The 13455-nt window shown below is 46.0% G+C and overlaps 1 protein-coding gene across 1 annotated transcript; it reads left to right on the forward strand.

Annotated features, from left to right (window-relative positions):
- Window positions 1–1531: 1531 nt before the first annotated feature.
- Window positions 1532–12916, forward strand: GPRC5D (G protein-coupled receptor class C group 5 member D). The gene is given in 8 exon segments (XM_065888209.1): window positions 1532–1544; window positions 3848–3993; window positions 4768–4900; window positions 4903–5052; window positions 5055–5469; window positions 5471–5658; window positions 11449–11505; window positions 12834–12916. Coding segments are annotated over 8 exon segments (1185 nt in total).
- The last annotated feature ends 539 nt before the right edge of the window (window positions 12917–13455 follow it).

Consider the following 13455-nt stretch of genomic DNA (forward strand, 5'->3'; position numbering starts at 1 on the left):
AATGTAGGACCCTGCTTGGACATAAGTCAATCCCCCGTTTCCAAGGGCCCATCACCCCAACCCACGTCAGACAGGTGAGCCCAGTGGAATGTGGCAGCAGTCGAGAGACAGGGGCAGAAATGGGGAAACCAGGTGACCCAGTGCACCTGGGGTGGCATGGAGGGGTGGCTGAGAACCTGTCCCAGAGAGGCAGGGAGGCGATGAGACATAGACACCGTGGAAGGCAGGTCATGTATGAGCCGAGGCTCCAAGCCCCCAGTGCCTGCTTCATTGTCCCATCTGACTTCACTGATACAACACAAATTCAAAGATTAAATTAATAAGAATTTCAAAACAGTGACAGCAAAGCATTAGATTCCAAGTACAGGACACTTCTGTGTGTTGGGCCCTGAACAATGGCACTGGTGGCACCCCCATGAAGCCAGCCCTGGAGAGGGCAGTGAGCAAAAGAGTGAATGGCGTTCCCAGCTAACGCACCCCATCTCACACAGCTAGCTGGTCCTCACGTGGTTGCCATGACAGCTGTTTTGGGATGAAGGGTATGTGATGCGCTCTCCTAATCTTTTTTTTTTCTTTCACGTCATGACCAACTCATCACATCTAAGGGCTTATCTCTCTTAGGGCCTGTCCTCATGAGGTGAGAAGTGTCAGGAAAGCAACCTGGTACAGCAGCAAGAATGGGACCAGGAGTCAGACAACTGCTGGTTGTCTCCCTCTAACATTCCACACCTTGGGCATGTCCCTTTGTCACTCTGGGCCTCTGCTTCCTTATTGCTAAGTTCCTCATGTTACAATGGTGGCTTCCTTATTATTATTATTAATGAAAGGGTTAGACTAGGTCACCTCTAACATTCCCTCCAGCTCTGTTTCTGGGAGAAGGAAACAATGCAAATAGATGTTTGGCAAAAGGCGTTTGGCCTCTTGACTGTTTTATCTCCCTTTTCAGTGGACTCGTTGTAATCAGTATAATTTGATTTATCAAAGCCATATCTGAGCTGTGTGGTGTGGTGCTGTCACCACATAAAAGACAAAAGTAAGGAGGTGTGAGTAATTTGGATGTGTGTAGGCAAAGGAAGCTCTCATTTCCTTAGGGCCCAGAGCAGATAGGCTAATTCTATGACTCCAGATTTTAAAATAACAATAATTAGTACCTGTGACAGTTCTTTTATCTAAGGTGCTCATAGGGCTTTGTTGTCTTTAACTCATTAATTCACCTGCCTCAAGCCATCAGGGGGTCAGGAGGAATCTCCTTAGCAGACTAGCACACCAGGAACTCAAACCTCACAACAATGAGGAATGCCGTGACCAAAGGCCAGTCAGAACTGGGTGGGAGGAGAGACAGGGTCACCAAAATAGTCCTCTTGGAAGAATTAAATGGGAAATCTTCCTGTTGGTCTCCTAACAGCAATTTTACAGCTCACAGGGTCTTTGAGTGAATCCTCCTGGATGTCACATTTTAGCATCTGGAGAATTCCTTTACGCTTAACGTAAACTTTAGATTAGCTTTTACAGCTTCAGACAGACCGTGATTATGCCCAAAGCAAGTAAAGGGGAGGACTCTTCTTCCTAGAATCATCTTCTCTCAGAGGAAAAAAAAGCTTTTTAAAGTTAAGGACTCTTGGGACTTCCCTGATGGCGCAGTGGTTAAGAATCCGCCTGCCAATGCAGGGGACACAGGTTCGAGCCCTGGTCCGGGAAGATCCCACATGCTGTGGAGCAACTAAGCCCGTGCGCCACAACTACTGAGCCTGCGCTCTAGAGCCCGCAAGCCACAACTGCTGAGCCCACATGCCACAACTACTGAAGCCCGCGTGCCTAGAGCCCATGCTCCACAACAAGAGAAGCCACCGCAATGAGAAGCCCGCGCACCACAAAGAAGAGTAGCCCCCGCTCACCTCAACTAGAGAAAGCCCGCGCACAGCAACAAAGACCTAATGCAGTCATAAATAAATAAATAAATAAGTTTTTAAAAATAAAGTTAAAGAGCCTTTATATGATAGAACACCACTGCAGAATGAATTTGTCCAGGGTTTGTTAAGATTCTGATTTATTTGCAGGTGGTTTCCATTTAAAAGCATTGGTTGGAAAACCACACTGCTAAAAAGTAACTTCACATGGCCTGGAATTCTATCATTAGAATCCTTCAATTAATCAACCCATCCATCACCTAGGAGGTGCTCCCCACGGGGCCAGGTGCTATGGGGACATAAAATGTGGAGCCTAACCCCCAAGCAACTACAAGTCTAATCAAGGGGATGAGACCATTACAAATAAAAGTAATTAATAGATGTATTATTTAAATTCATTTATTGCTTATAGCTATTAATAAATTGATTAATACAAATAAAATGGGAAGAAAATATTATTTCCATAATTTTGGACAGCACAGACCCTACATGTTGTAGAGTTCCTGGCAGGAGTGATGAGTGAGGGCCAGAGTGATCAGGGAAGCTCACAGAGGAGGTAAGATGAACTAGACCTCAGAGGTAGGGAAAGTATATTTGGGTAGGAAGCAGGATCAATGAGAATTGAGCACAGAGGATAAGTGGGAGGAAAGCAAAAGGCAGTACAGGACAGGGACAACCCCTAAGAGAAGGCAAGCAGATGGGAGCGAGAAAACCAACCTGAACAAAACACAGGGTCAGCAGACCTGAAGGAAATATGGTTGGATGGGGGAGGGAGGGGCCAGATCACAGGGACACTTGAGACCACACTAACAAGCACTGATTGGGGTCTTCAGGAGTCCTCTGTCAAATGCAAATATCCGTATATTCAATACCCTGTAATAAGCCATAACAGAAAAGAACATGAAAAAGAATATATACAAACAGCAAAGATATATATATCTCTGAACCGCTTTGCTGTACACCAGAATCTAACATAACATTGTAAATCAACTATACTTCGATTTTTAAAAATTAATTGTAGATAACTAATAGGGACCTAATGTCTAGCACAGGGAACTCTACTCAATACTCTGTAATAACCTATACGGGAAAGGAATCTAAAAAAAGAGTGGATATATGTATGTGTATAACTGATTCACTTTGCCGTACAGCACAAACTAACACAACATTGTAAATCAACTATACCCCGATAAAAAAAATTTTTAAAGTAAAATTAAAATAATAGTTCATTTAAAAAATGAAAGCAAGGAAAACCTCCAAACATTTTTTTAAAAGGCAAATATCCAGGAAAAGAACCAAGGAGTCAAGTAAATTTGAAGGGGAGCTTGGGGGGTGGCCTGCAGTCAGTATAGCCTGGACCCTGTACTGCATGCTCTATTATACGTCACCACAGAGAAAAAGAATATGTTATACCAATATCAGCTGGAACTTTTAACTGCAAGTTCGTCTATCTTGGGCCCTGGGAAAGCCCCAATGGAATGAGACCCAGAAAGAGTACGTTCTGATGGGGGTGAGGAGAGCAAGGAGAGTGGGAAATTATACCAAAGGCTTTGGCAATCCTGGAAGAGCTGGTCCAGGTAGGGACCCCACTTGATGGGCAGCCGAAGCCTGAGGAAGCATCTCCACAGGAGAGGAAAAGAAACGGGCAGAGCAGAGAAGACAAATTTCCCCTAATTCACAGTGATGCCAACCACTGGCCCTTTTAATGTGTGTAACCCTTCTTTATGGCCCAGTAAACGTCTTATTCCTCTGGGATGGATGCTTTTTTGGATCTTATGATCAAGATGTGGGGAAGACTGGAGATGGCTTTTTAGGGAGCAGGTCAGAAGAAGAACGAAGTGTCCTCACGTGAGCCCAACAGAGGGCCTCTCGCAGCCTCCAAGTCACATCGGAGGCTGTGGGGAGGGGGCGGTCTTTCCTAAAGCCACACCCCTTTGTAGGCCCTGCAGGAACCCGAGTGCGGGCCTCCATCCTTCTGCCCGTTTGGGGACAGATTAAAGACGCTGAGGTTGTCTCCTTCTTACTCATTGGCAGTTACAACCTCGCAGCCACTACAGTCTCAGCCTCCAGCGTGCACACAGAGGAGGTAAGTGGGACTGAAGGGGCCATGCCCTCAGCTGTCAGCCTGGGTCACTTCAGGTAGCTGGCTTGGGAATAGCTGAAGGGGAGTAGAGCTAGGGGTATTCAGCTGCAAGGCACTTGTTTCCAAATGAATATATGTGATGTTTTTCTAGACAACCCCAGGCAAGGCGTAGAGTTTGGTGCTAAACTCTCCAAAAAGTTAATCGAAGGCAGAGACCGTTTTGTAAAATTCTTCGACAGACCAGCAGTGGGTATTTAACTGTGATGCGCTGTCTTGGATTGACTTGAATTAAAAGAAGGAAGAGTCATTAAAATGACTGGGAAAAATCATCTGCCTGTCTCCTTCGAGCAGTGCCTCATGTCTTGAATGATCAAATGGTCCAGTAATGTTGACAACCCTTGTCCTGGAGCCTGCTATAACTGGAGTCCTAACCATCATGCGAACGTTGTCACATGCCCGCTTTTTATGAAAAAGATCCTGCCTTAGCCCTCAAAAAGCCTTGGTGGAAATTATGACGTGAAAATTCATGAGTTATCTGGAGCCCCTAAGCGAAGATGGTTCTCCTTTCCCAGCAGGATAGAGCTAGGATAGTTTGGAGGGGTTGATAGTTTTGAGCTATTTCATTCAGTAGGTCCAGGTGTCTTCATGTGGGAATCAGAGACATTATAGTGTCCTGCCCAAGACTACCCAACAGGGGTTCTTGAGGGTGCAGGTAAAGTTATGAAGTTATGTTTGTTCCTTTTTTTTTGCACGGGAGCAAAAGACCATTCTCGTGAGGTCCACCTACAAGTCACCACGTATGAGGACTGCAAAGAGTCCACTGGGGACTATTACTTCCTCTGTGACACCACGGGAGCATGGGGCATTGTTCCGCAGTCCCTGGCAGTAATTGACATAGCAGTTACAGTTTTGCCACCCTGGCATTTCTCTTCCTCACGAGAAGGGTTCAAGACCGCAGCCAGTGGAATGTCCTCCCCACCCAGTTCCTCTTCCTCCTGGGTGCGCTGGGGCTCCTCAGCCTTGCTTTTGCCTCCCTCATCCAGCTCAGCAAGCAGACTGCCCCATCCGCTACTTTCTCTTCGGGGTCCTCTTTGCTGTCTGTTTCTCGTGCCTCTGGACTCATGCCTCCAACCTGGTGAAGCTGGTCTGGGGTCAAGGGTCCTCCTCTTGGACGACGATTCTGTGCATTGCTGTTGGTGTCAGCCTGTTGCAGGCGATCATCGCCACTGAGTATGTGACTCTCATCATGACCAGGGGTACGATGTTTATGGATATGACACCCTGTCAACTCAACGTGGACTTCGCGGTCCTCCTGGTTTACATCCTCTTCCTGCTGGCCCTCACGTTCTTCGTCTCCAAAGCCGCCTTCTGTGGGCCGTGTGAGAACTGGAAGCGGCACGGAAGGCTCATCTTCCTCTCCGTGCTCATCTCCATCATTATCTGGGTGGTGTGGATCTCCATGCTCACGAGAGACAGCCCAATGGGACGACCCTGTCCTCTGCATCGCCCTGGTCACCGACGCATGGGTTTTCCTGCTGCTGTACATCATACCAGAGCTGTGCTTTCTCTATAGATCGTGTCAGCAGGATTGCCCTCTGCAAGGCAATGCCTGCCCACTCCCAGCTTAGGAACGCAGCTTCAGAGCGGAAAATCAGCAACTCTCAAGAGGTACTTGCCTGGGGAGCTTGGGGAGGCTCTCCCGTAAGAGAAGCAGGAGAAAAAACAGGGCAAGAGGAAAGAAAAGGGAACGGTCAGAATTTAGGTGGGTGACGACATAGCTCAAGCCTGGAGACGGGGACACTCAGAGTCAAGGTTAAACTTTTCTAAATAATCAGTTCCTCCGAAATACAGAGATTTATGGGGAGAGGCCAAGACAGAAATGACTCAAAGGCCCTAAATAGAAAGGGTGTGGCTCTGAGTATTCGTGCTGGATAAAGAAAGGCACCCACTATAAAATGAGTTAACCAGCCCCAAATTAGGCTTGGGCCATGCCATTGCATGACACACCGTGCTAAGTGCAGATGTTTTGGCCATCAAGTGCGAGTGCAACCCTGGCACCGGTGACTGACGTTTTTCAAATTTAAGTCTCAAAGCCGACTTGCCCAAATATCATAACAGACCAATCTGCACGACTCATCACCTCATTAGAGTCTCGAAGCCCAACAACTTCTGGATTCCTACTTTGTAAATCATTCACTCCTTGAAAGCCTTCGAGGTTTACACAAAGTGGCAGGATGAGCCATGAAGTCAGAATTGTGAGCTAGAGTCTCAGATGCGTAATCATTAATAGAAATAAAGAACTTGCTTATGTGACATTTTCCTCATAATTTCTGGGTCGGATTTGTATCCTTATATAAGACCAAGCCACCTGACTGTGTACCGTTAAAGAATAAAATATATTATCCACGATAACAGGGAGGCTTGGACCCCAATAAACCGGGGCAATTAGTGGCTAATTTCAGTTATCTGGAAATACGTCAAAACTCATTGATCCCTGTCTGAAATATCTGGCCTATTATTCATAACCCAGCATCACAGTTTTACATCAGATTTTGTGTCTTAATAGGCATCTGATTTCTCACGGTGTATTTCTAATGTGCAAAGATGATGTTATATTATATATTGTATCACGCACATTATACTCACCAGGCTCAAAAACATTAATAGAAGGTTTCCTTTTAAATCAGACACTTTTCTGAGCTGTAATCTATGGCTAATTACATACTCAAACTCAATCCTGTTCAGAGGGAAGCATCCATTAATTCTTTTCAGTTCAGTTGACCACGAGTTGGAAATTGACACTATACATCCTTCTTTTAAGAGTTTTTCATTGCTTTTGATGATGTGAGGTTTGGGGCAGAATTGCAGAGTCTGTCTTTCTTTTTTTTTTTTTTTTTTTTGCAGTATGCGGGCCTCTCATTGCCGTGGCCTCTCCCGTTGCGGAGCACAGGCTCCGGACACGCAGGCTCAGCGGCCATGGCTCACGGGCCCAGCCGCTCCGCAGCATGTGGGATCCTCCCGGACCGGGGCACGAACCCGTGTCCCCTGCATCGGCAGGCAGACTCTCAACCACTGCGCCACCAGGGAAGCCCGGGTCTATCTTTCTTGAAACTACTTCTTATAGTTCTCACCGAAAAATGGGATAAAACTTCTTCTGTTTGCTTTGTTGCTGTTATGTTTCCAGGAAACAAAAGTCAGAGAGAGAGAGAGAAAGTTCTTAGAGTTTCATAATACCCAAAACCCACTGGGACTTGTAATGATCAATTTTCCATACGCCCAAAAGACCAGGCAGGTGTTTAAAGTGTTCTAAGAAGTGTCTTAGTGGAAAAGCAAGAGCTTTCAAAAGCACAGTGTTTCCTTATAACTATCCTTATTACTGGAGCATGGTTAGAAAATCCATTTCTGCCAGTGATAGTCATTGTCAACGTAGCTCAATATTTTGTGGCAGAAAAAAAATCGATAGTGTAGAAAAGAACATATAGGTTGCTCTCCAAAACTAGGCAGAATAACCAGAAACTTAAGCTTAGAGAAGGAAATCAGAATTTAGGTCACCTAGAAAAAGTACAAATATCAAAAATTAGAAGAATTGGGCTTCCCTGGTGGCGCAGTGGTTGAGAGTCCGCCTGCCGACGCAGGGGACACGGGTTTGTGCCCCGGTCCAGGAAGATCCCACATGCCGCGGAGCGGCTGGGCCCATGAGCCATGGCCGCTGAGCCTGCGTGTCCGGAGCCTGTGCTCCGCGACGGGAGAGGCCACAACAGTGAGAGGCCCGCGTACCGCAAAAAAAAAAAAAAAAAAAAAATTAGAAGAATGATTAAAATGCAAGAAAAAGTACAGGATGACACCCAGCTAGGAAAAACATACAAAGAGATACAAAATAAATAAGAGTCAGACCAGTACAGTATAATAACAGTAACAAAAAAAAATCCTAAGTGTTGCTGTAGGTCATGAGCTGACAGTGGGAGCGCAGCTCATGGCTGTCTGTTTTTGTTTGCCCGAGAAACAATCTTAGTGCTGTGTAAACAGACAAGTGGTCAGCGGGAACAACCAGGCCATTGTTCTCAGCACCTGTCAGTCTCTGACAAGAATACCCTTTCCAGCACTGAGATCCACTGATGAGAAGTGTGGGAGAGGCTGGGTGGAAAACCACAGAGATGATGAAGGGATTATAACGTCACACCTACGTGGAAAGGTTAGGACAATGAAACTGAGATGGCGGTTCTTAAGCTCTATGTGTCTTTCTCATGGACATTCAGGTTCTCTCTAAATTCTGTACTGAAACACAACAGTCCATGAGGCGTGCATCTGTCATGTGACTCTTCTGATTAATAGCTATGACTCCAGTCATATAATTATTTGATTTACCACTGGGTTGTGAGACCAGAATTATTCAGTTGAAAGAAGAGTTAGACAAGAGGGGATTAGCAGGGAATTTCACACGTATGAATACCTCTCTCCAAGAGGCTGCTGTCCTGCTTTCTGTCTCCAGCTAAAGACGAAGGGTGGAAATAGACTCAAATCGAAGCACAAAGCATTTAGATTAAATACGAAACTAAGAGTTGGTACACACTGAAATAGATGAGCAAAGCGGATTAAGGACTTCATTTCCTTGGAAGTCTTTCAAAAGATTAGTCTTTATCTCTCGGAAGTGGCTTAGGGACTTAGTTCGAAGATATAAAAACATCTTGATGGAGAATGAAAATGAAATCAGGTATATTACTACAAAACACCAAACAAATGGGTATAAATATTCCTTGCCCCATGTTATAAATGTGTTTCTTAAAAACTGTAGACTGGGGCTTCACTGGTGGCACAGTGGTTGAGAGTCCGCCTGCCGATGCAGGGGACGCGGGTTCGTGCCCCGGTCCGGGAAGATCCCACATGCTGCGGAGCGGCTGGGCCCGTGAGCCATGGCCGCTGAGCCTGCACGTCCGGAGCCTGTGCTCCACAACGGGAGAGGCCACAACAGTGAGAGGCCCGTGTACCGCAAAAAAAAACTGTAGACTGATTGAACTTTTAAAATCAATTGCTCTTTTAACTGAGAATTTTCAATGTGATATAATTTTCAAACACCTTAAATATAGAATATCAGCCATGAATCTTTGTTTATGAAGGGAAACTCCTGTTCTAATTATTGTCTGCTTTATCTGTTTTAGATGAATTAGAATATTGTTATATCAAGACCCCTGTATATTTTAAAGGATCACATAATTGTGGGCATTTTTTCTATCTTGTGTTTAAATATCTACAGACAAATCTAGTATGATTTTTTGAAGGTATTAAGACAGAAATAATGAGGCTATGAAATGTAAAAATGGGTCAATGAATATCAAATGATGTAAAACGAGAGAAAAATGTTCTTACAAACAGAGGTCCTTCAGATTGTTTTCCTTACAGCAAGTACCAGGCATACCAAGTTCTGGCAAACATAGCCTTTTTTTGGACAATTCTCAACATTTTTTGCTTCAAGGTGCCCACCTTACTAGGAGAAACCAAATTTGGATGGTCTCAGGCAGTGTCATTTTTGTTTGTTCTTTCAGGGGGACAAGCCTGAAAACCTCTCTTTGTCACCCTCTAGAGCTACAGGTCACAAAGAGTGAACTGGCGTAAAGTACAGAAGAAGACGTGGTCTGGGCAAGATTTGCTTGGTGTGAGGACAGACCAGGCAAGGATAATGACATTCTCCTTGTCATTATGCTTGGGTGACAGCAGAAAGGGTGCAGACCCTGTCCTCACATGCCCTGTCTTTGAGGCTCAGCTCTGCTTCTTACCAACGTTGAGACCCAACCAAGCTCCCCAACCTCTGGGAGCTCAGGCTCTTTGTAGTGAAGTGATGGTCATAGTGTCCCTGCCCCCTCCAGGTATCAATGTAAGGTCTTACTTACTCAACTCGGATCCATACCGGGAGCTGGTGGCAGGATTAATAGAGAGAAACACTCGACGGTTTGGTAAATTCATGAACAATAACTCAAGTTGGAGAATTAGGCTTCTCTGATTTATGATCTGGTCTGATGAGACTATTGGAGGAACACGGGTTACCAAGGGGCTGAGTGGGAAGGAGTCTTGTTATGCTGCAAGGAACAAAGTTAAACCAAGGATTCAGCTCATTTCTGCTGAAAGAAGAATGTTTTATCTTCACAGGATTCAATCTCTCTAAAAAACACCAGTAGGAGAAGGATGTCGGAGCATCAATTATAACTATACCACCAACACCACCGCCAATAATAAGATACAAAGGGAAGCACTGTGGTGCTTTCTATACTTCATGTACTATTCCAAGGGCTTTATAGATACTGATAGGTTTAATCTTCAAAGCAACCGTACGAGATAGATTGACTATTATGATCAACAGGAAACTCCCATCAGGAAACAGAGGCAACAAAACATTAAGGAACTTGACCGCAGGTAACGCAGCTAACAAGTGAGAGGGCAGAACAGTCCATGCTCGCAGCGCTGCAGCCACCAAGCAGGAACAAAATGACACGGCTACGTCCCAGACCATTGAAGGACAGCTATGTATCGAGCAAGGACCTGGTCTAAGAGACAGACACAGCTCCTGTCTTCACAGAGCTTACAGGCTTGTTGAGGAGACAGATATTAAACAGCCATGTGTGATTATTCTACGACAGTATAAAATGGTCTTTAAAAATTATGTCCAGTTTTTTTCTTTTCTTTTTTTTTTTTGACCACACGGCACAGCCTGCGGGATCTTAATTCCCAGATCAGGGGTCAAACCCATGCCCCCTGCAGTGGAAGTGCAGAGCCCGAACAACTGGACCGTCAGGGAATTCCCTATGTCCGGTTTTTAAAATTGAACCAAAGCTTGCAGAGTATCAAGCCTAAAGGGACTTTAGAGATGATGCAGTGAAGGCCTTTGATTCTACTGCTGAAGACAGTGAGATGCCCAAGGTCACGAAGGTGCCAAGACCCTGAGCCCGTGCTAATGCTCTTTCTGTAGAAAGTGATGATAAGCTTTCAGTCTCTTCAGTTACTAAACACAGATGTGCTTCTCCTGAGCACACAAATGTGATCCCTAGGCAACCTTCCTCAGAAGCTTTAAAAACACTCTTTAAAAATCACAGATTAGGGGCTTCCCTGGTGGCGCAGTGGTTGAGAGTCCGCCTGCCGATGCAGGGGACACGGGTTCGTGCCCGGGTCCGGGAGGATCCCACATGCCGCGGAGTGGCTGGGCCCGTGAGCCATGGCCACTGAGCCTGCGTGTCCGGAGCCTGTGCTCTGCAATGGGAGAGGCCACAACAGTGAGAGGCCTGCGTACCGCAAAAAAAAAAAAAAAAATCACAGATTAAAATACACACACACACACACACCCTCAGTGGAGACTTCCTTTTCAAAGGGTCAGGAGCCTCTTTGCAAGTCATTGAGTCTCTTAGTCCTCCTGTGCTGTTTCCAGGTGAATCCGTGACACTAAGCCAGCCCCTTCCCTCCTTTGACTTTCAGCCCGAGACAGTGATGGAGCTGAGGAGGGTGTAGCGGTAACTGAATATGGTACCCCCGACTCAGCAGCAGGTAAATGTGCTCATCTGCATTCTCCAGGGAAGCAGAGAGCAACTCACTCCTTCCTTAGGAGAGCAGTCAGTCTTCATCTCCAGTGGCTGAGCTGAGCGAGGAGAGGCAGGGCAGGGTCATCCCTCCAGGCATGGGGAGCTTGAGCCATCCAGACTGAATCCACACCAGGGCAGTGCAGTAAAGCTAAATCATGCCTTTGCCTCTGCAGGAGGCCCTCCCGATCCCCCATGGCGCTATATTCTGTTGCAGGTGAATGTCCCTGAAAGAAAAGGCAGCTTGAAGGGTTTGTGTAAGGGTGAAGAGATGCAAGCTCACGGCTTTTTGCCTTGGGGACAACAGGGGATTATAAATATGTATGAATGTCAGATCTGTTCTTATTATCAGTTGTATAAATGTATCCTCTGGGCCATGCTGGCTGCCTCTCTGAGTCACTGTCTAGCTCCAGCAGCCCAGGCTGCCCCAAGAACTGGGCTGCGTCTGTCAGCATCATCTGGATGCCCAGATGGGTGTACCAATTTTTTTAATTTTTTTTTTATGGTACGGGGGCCTCTCCCTGTTGTGGCTTCTCCTGTTGCGGAGCACAGGCTCCGGACACGCAGGCTCAGCGGCCATGGCTCACGGGCCCAGCCGCTCTGCGGCATGTGGGATCTTCCCGGACCGGGGCACGAACCCGTGTCCCCTGCATCGGCAGGCGGACTCTCAACCACTGCGCCACCAGGGAAGCCCGGGTGTACCAATTTTAATCCTTGCCTGCAGAAACAGAGGGACACTGCTGAGTAGGACTGGAAGTAACTTGGATTTATGCCGTGATGGCTTGAAGACACACAAATCCGAACAGTTAAAAATACCACTTTGGGACACAATTGTTTTATTATAAGAATCACAAGTCACTAAGATCCGAGAGGGAAAGCCATGCTCAGGCTGTTTGTTCAATGAACTGTACTAGGCAACTGTAACTAGGTTAAACCCTCTGGTCTGTTATCTGAGAATTTGCCTTTTCCTGGAATGACACACAGACCAGGACATAGCTATATCATTTGCTGTCATTAATCCTCCAGAGGGCCTTTACAGGACGAGAAAATCTTTAGTATCCCCACCAAGAATTTCTCGGATTATTTTCAGTTTCCAGTAATCCTGCAAAAACATTAATGGCTAAGAGGGAAGATGGTAAAGTAGTTGTGATGTGGATAGGTTCAACATTTTTTTCTTTTTTTTATTATCAAAAGATTAAATGATGGTGAGATGATAATATTTCAAGCATAGTTTTGGAGAGTATTATCCCCTGTGTTGCCTCAGAAAGCTGATGATGGCATTTCTTCTTTTGCAGACTGTTGATCCCACACAGGAGGATTTCATCCCTTGGGCTAAAGTAAGCCCTCAGCAAGATGCAGAATTATAAAGTCCACAGGAAACATGGGTAGTGAAAACCCAGCAGATCATCCTAACGTAGCCCTGATGGGCCACCGGGAAGCCCATCTGCCAGCAAAACATCGGCTCATCCTTCCTTCCCTTCCACACGGTCCTCTCCATCCATCTGGACCCTTCATCAGGAGACTGCCCCTTCAAGCATAATTACAATCTTGCTGGCCACCCTACTGTGACTATGTGTCTCTTTCTTCATTCTTTTTCTTTTTTTTTTTTTTTGGCTGCGTTGGGTCCTAGTTGCACATGGGATCTTTGTTCCGGCACACGGGATCTTTGTTCCGGCGCTGGAGCTCAGTAGTTGTGGCACACAGGCTTAGTTGCCCCACGGCATGTGGGATCTTAGTTCCCCGACCAGGGATCGAACCCGCCTCTCCTGCATTGGAAGGCGGATTCTTAACCACTGGACTACCAGGGGAGTCCCTCTTTCTTCATTCATGTAACTGAAAGATTCCCTTCCCTAGTAATGCTAGGACAAATTGGCACCTCTTACTAATGCGACCGAAAGACCTCAGT

The sequence above is a fragment of the Phocoena phocoena genome, chromosome 11 (genome assembly GCF_963924675.1).
Source record: "Phocoena phocoena chromosome 11, mPhoPho1.1, whole genome shotgun sequence".
NCBI classification, from domain to species: Eukaryota; Metazoa; Chordata; class Mammalia; order Artiodactyla; family Phocoenidae; genus Phocoena; species Phocoena phocoena.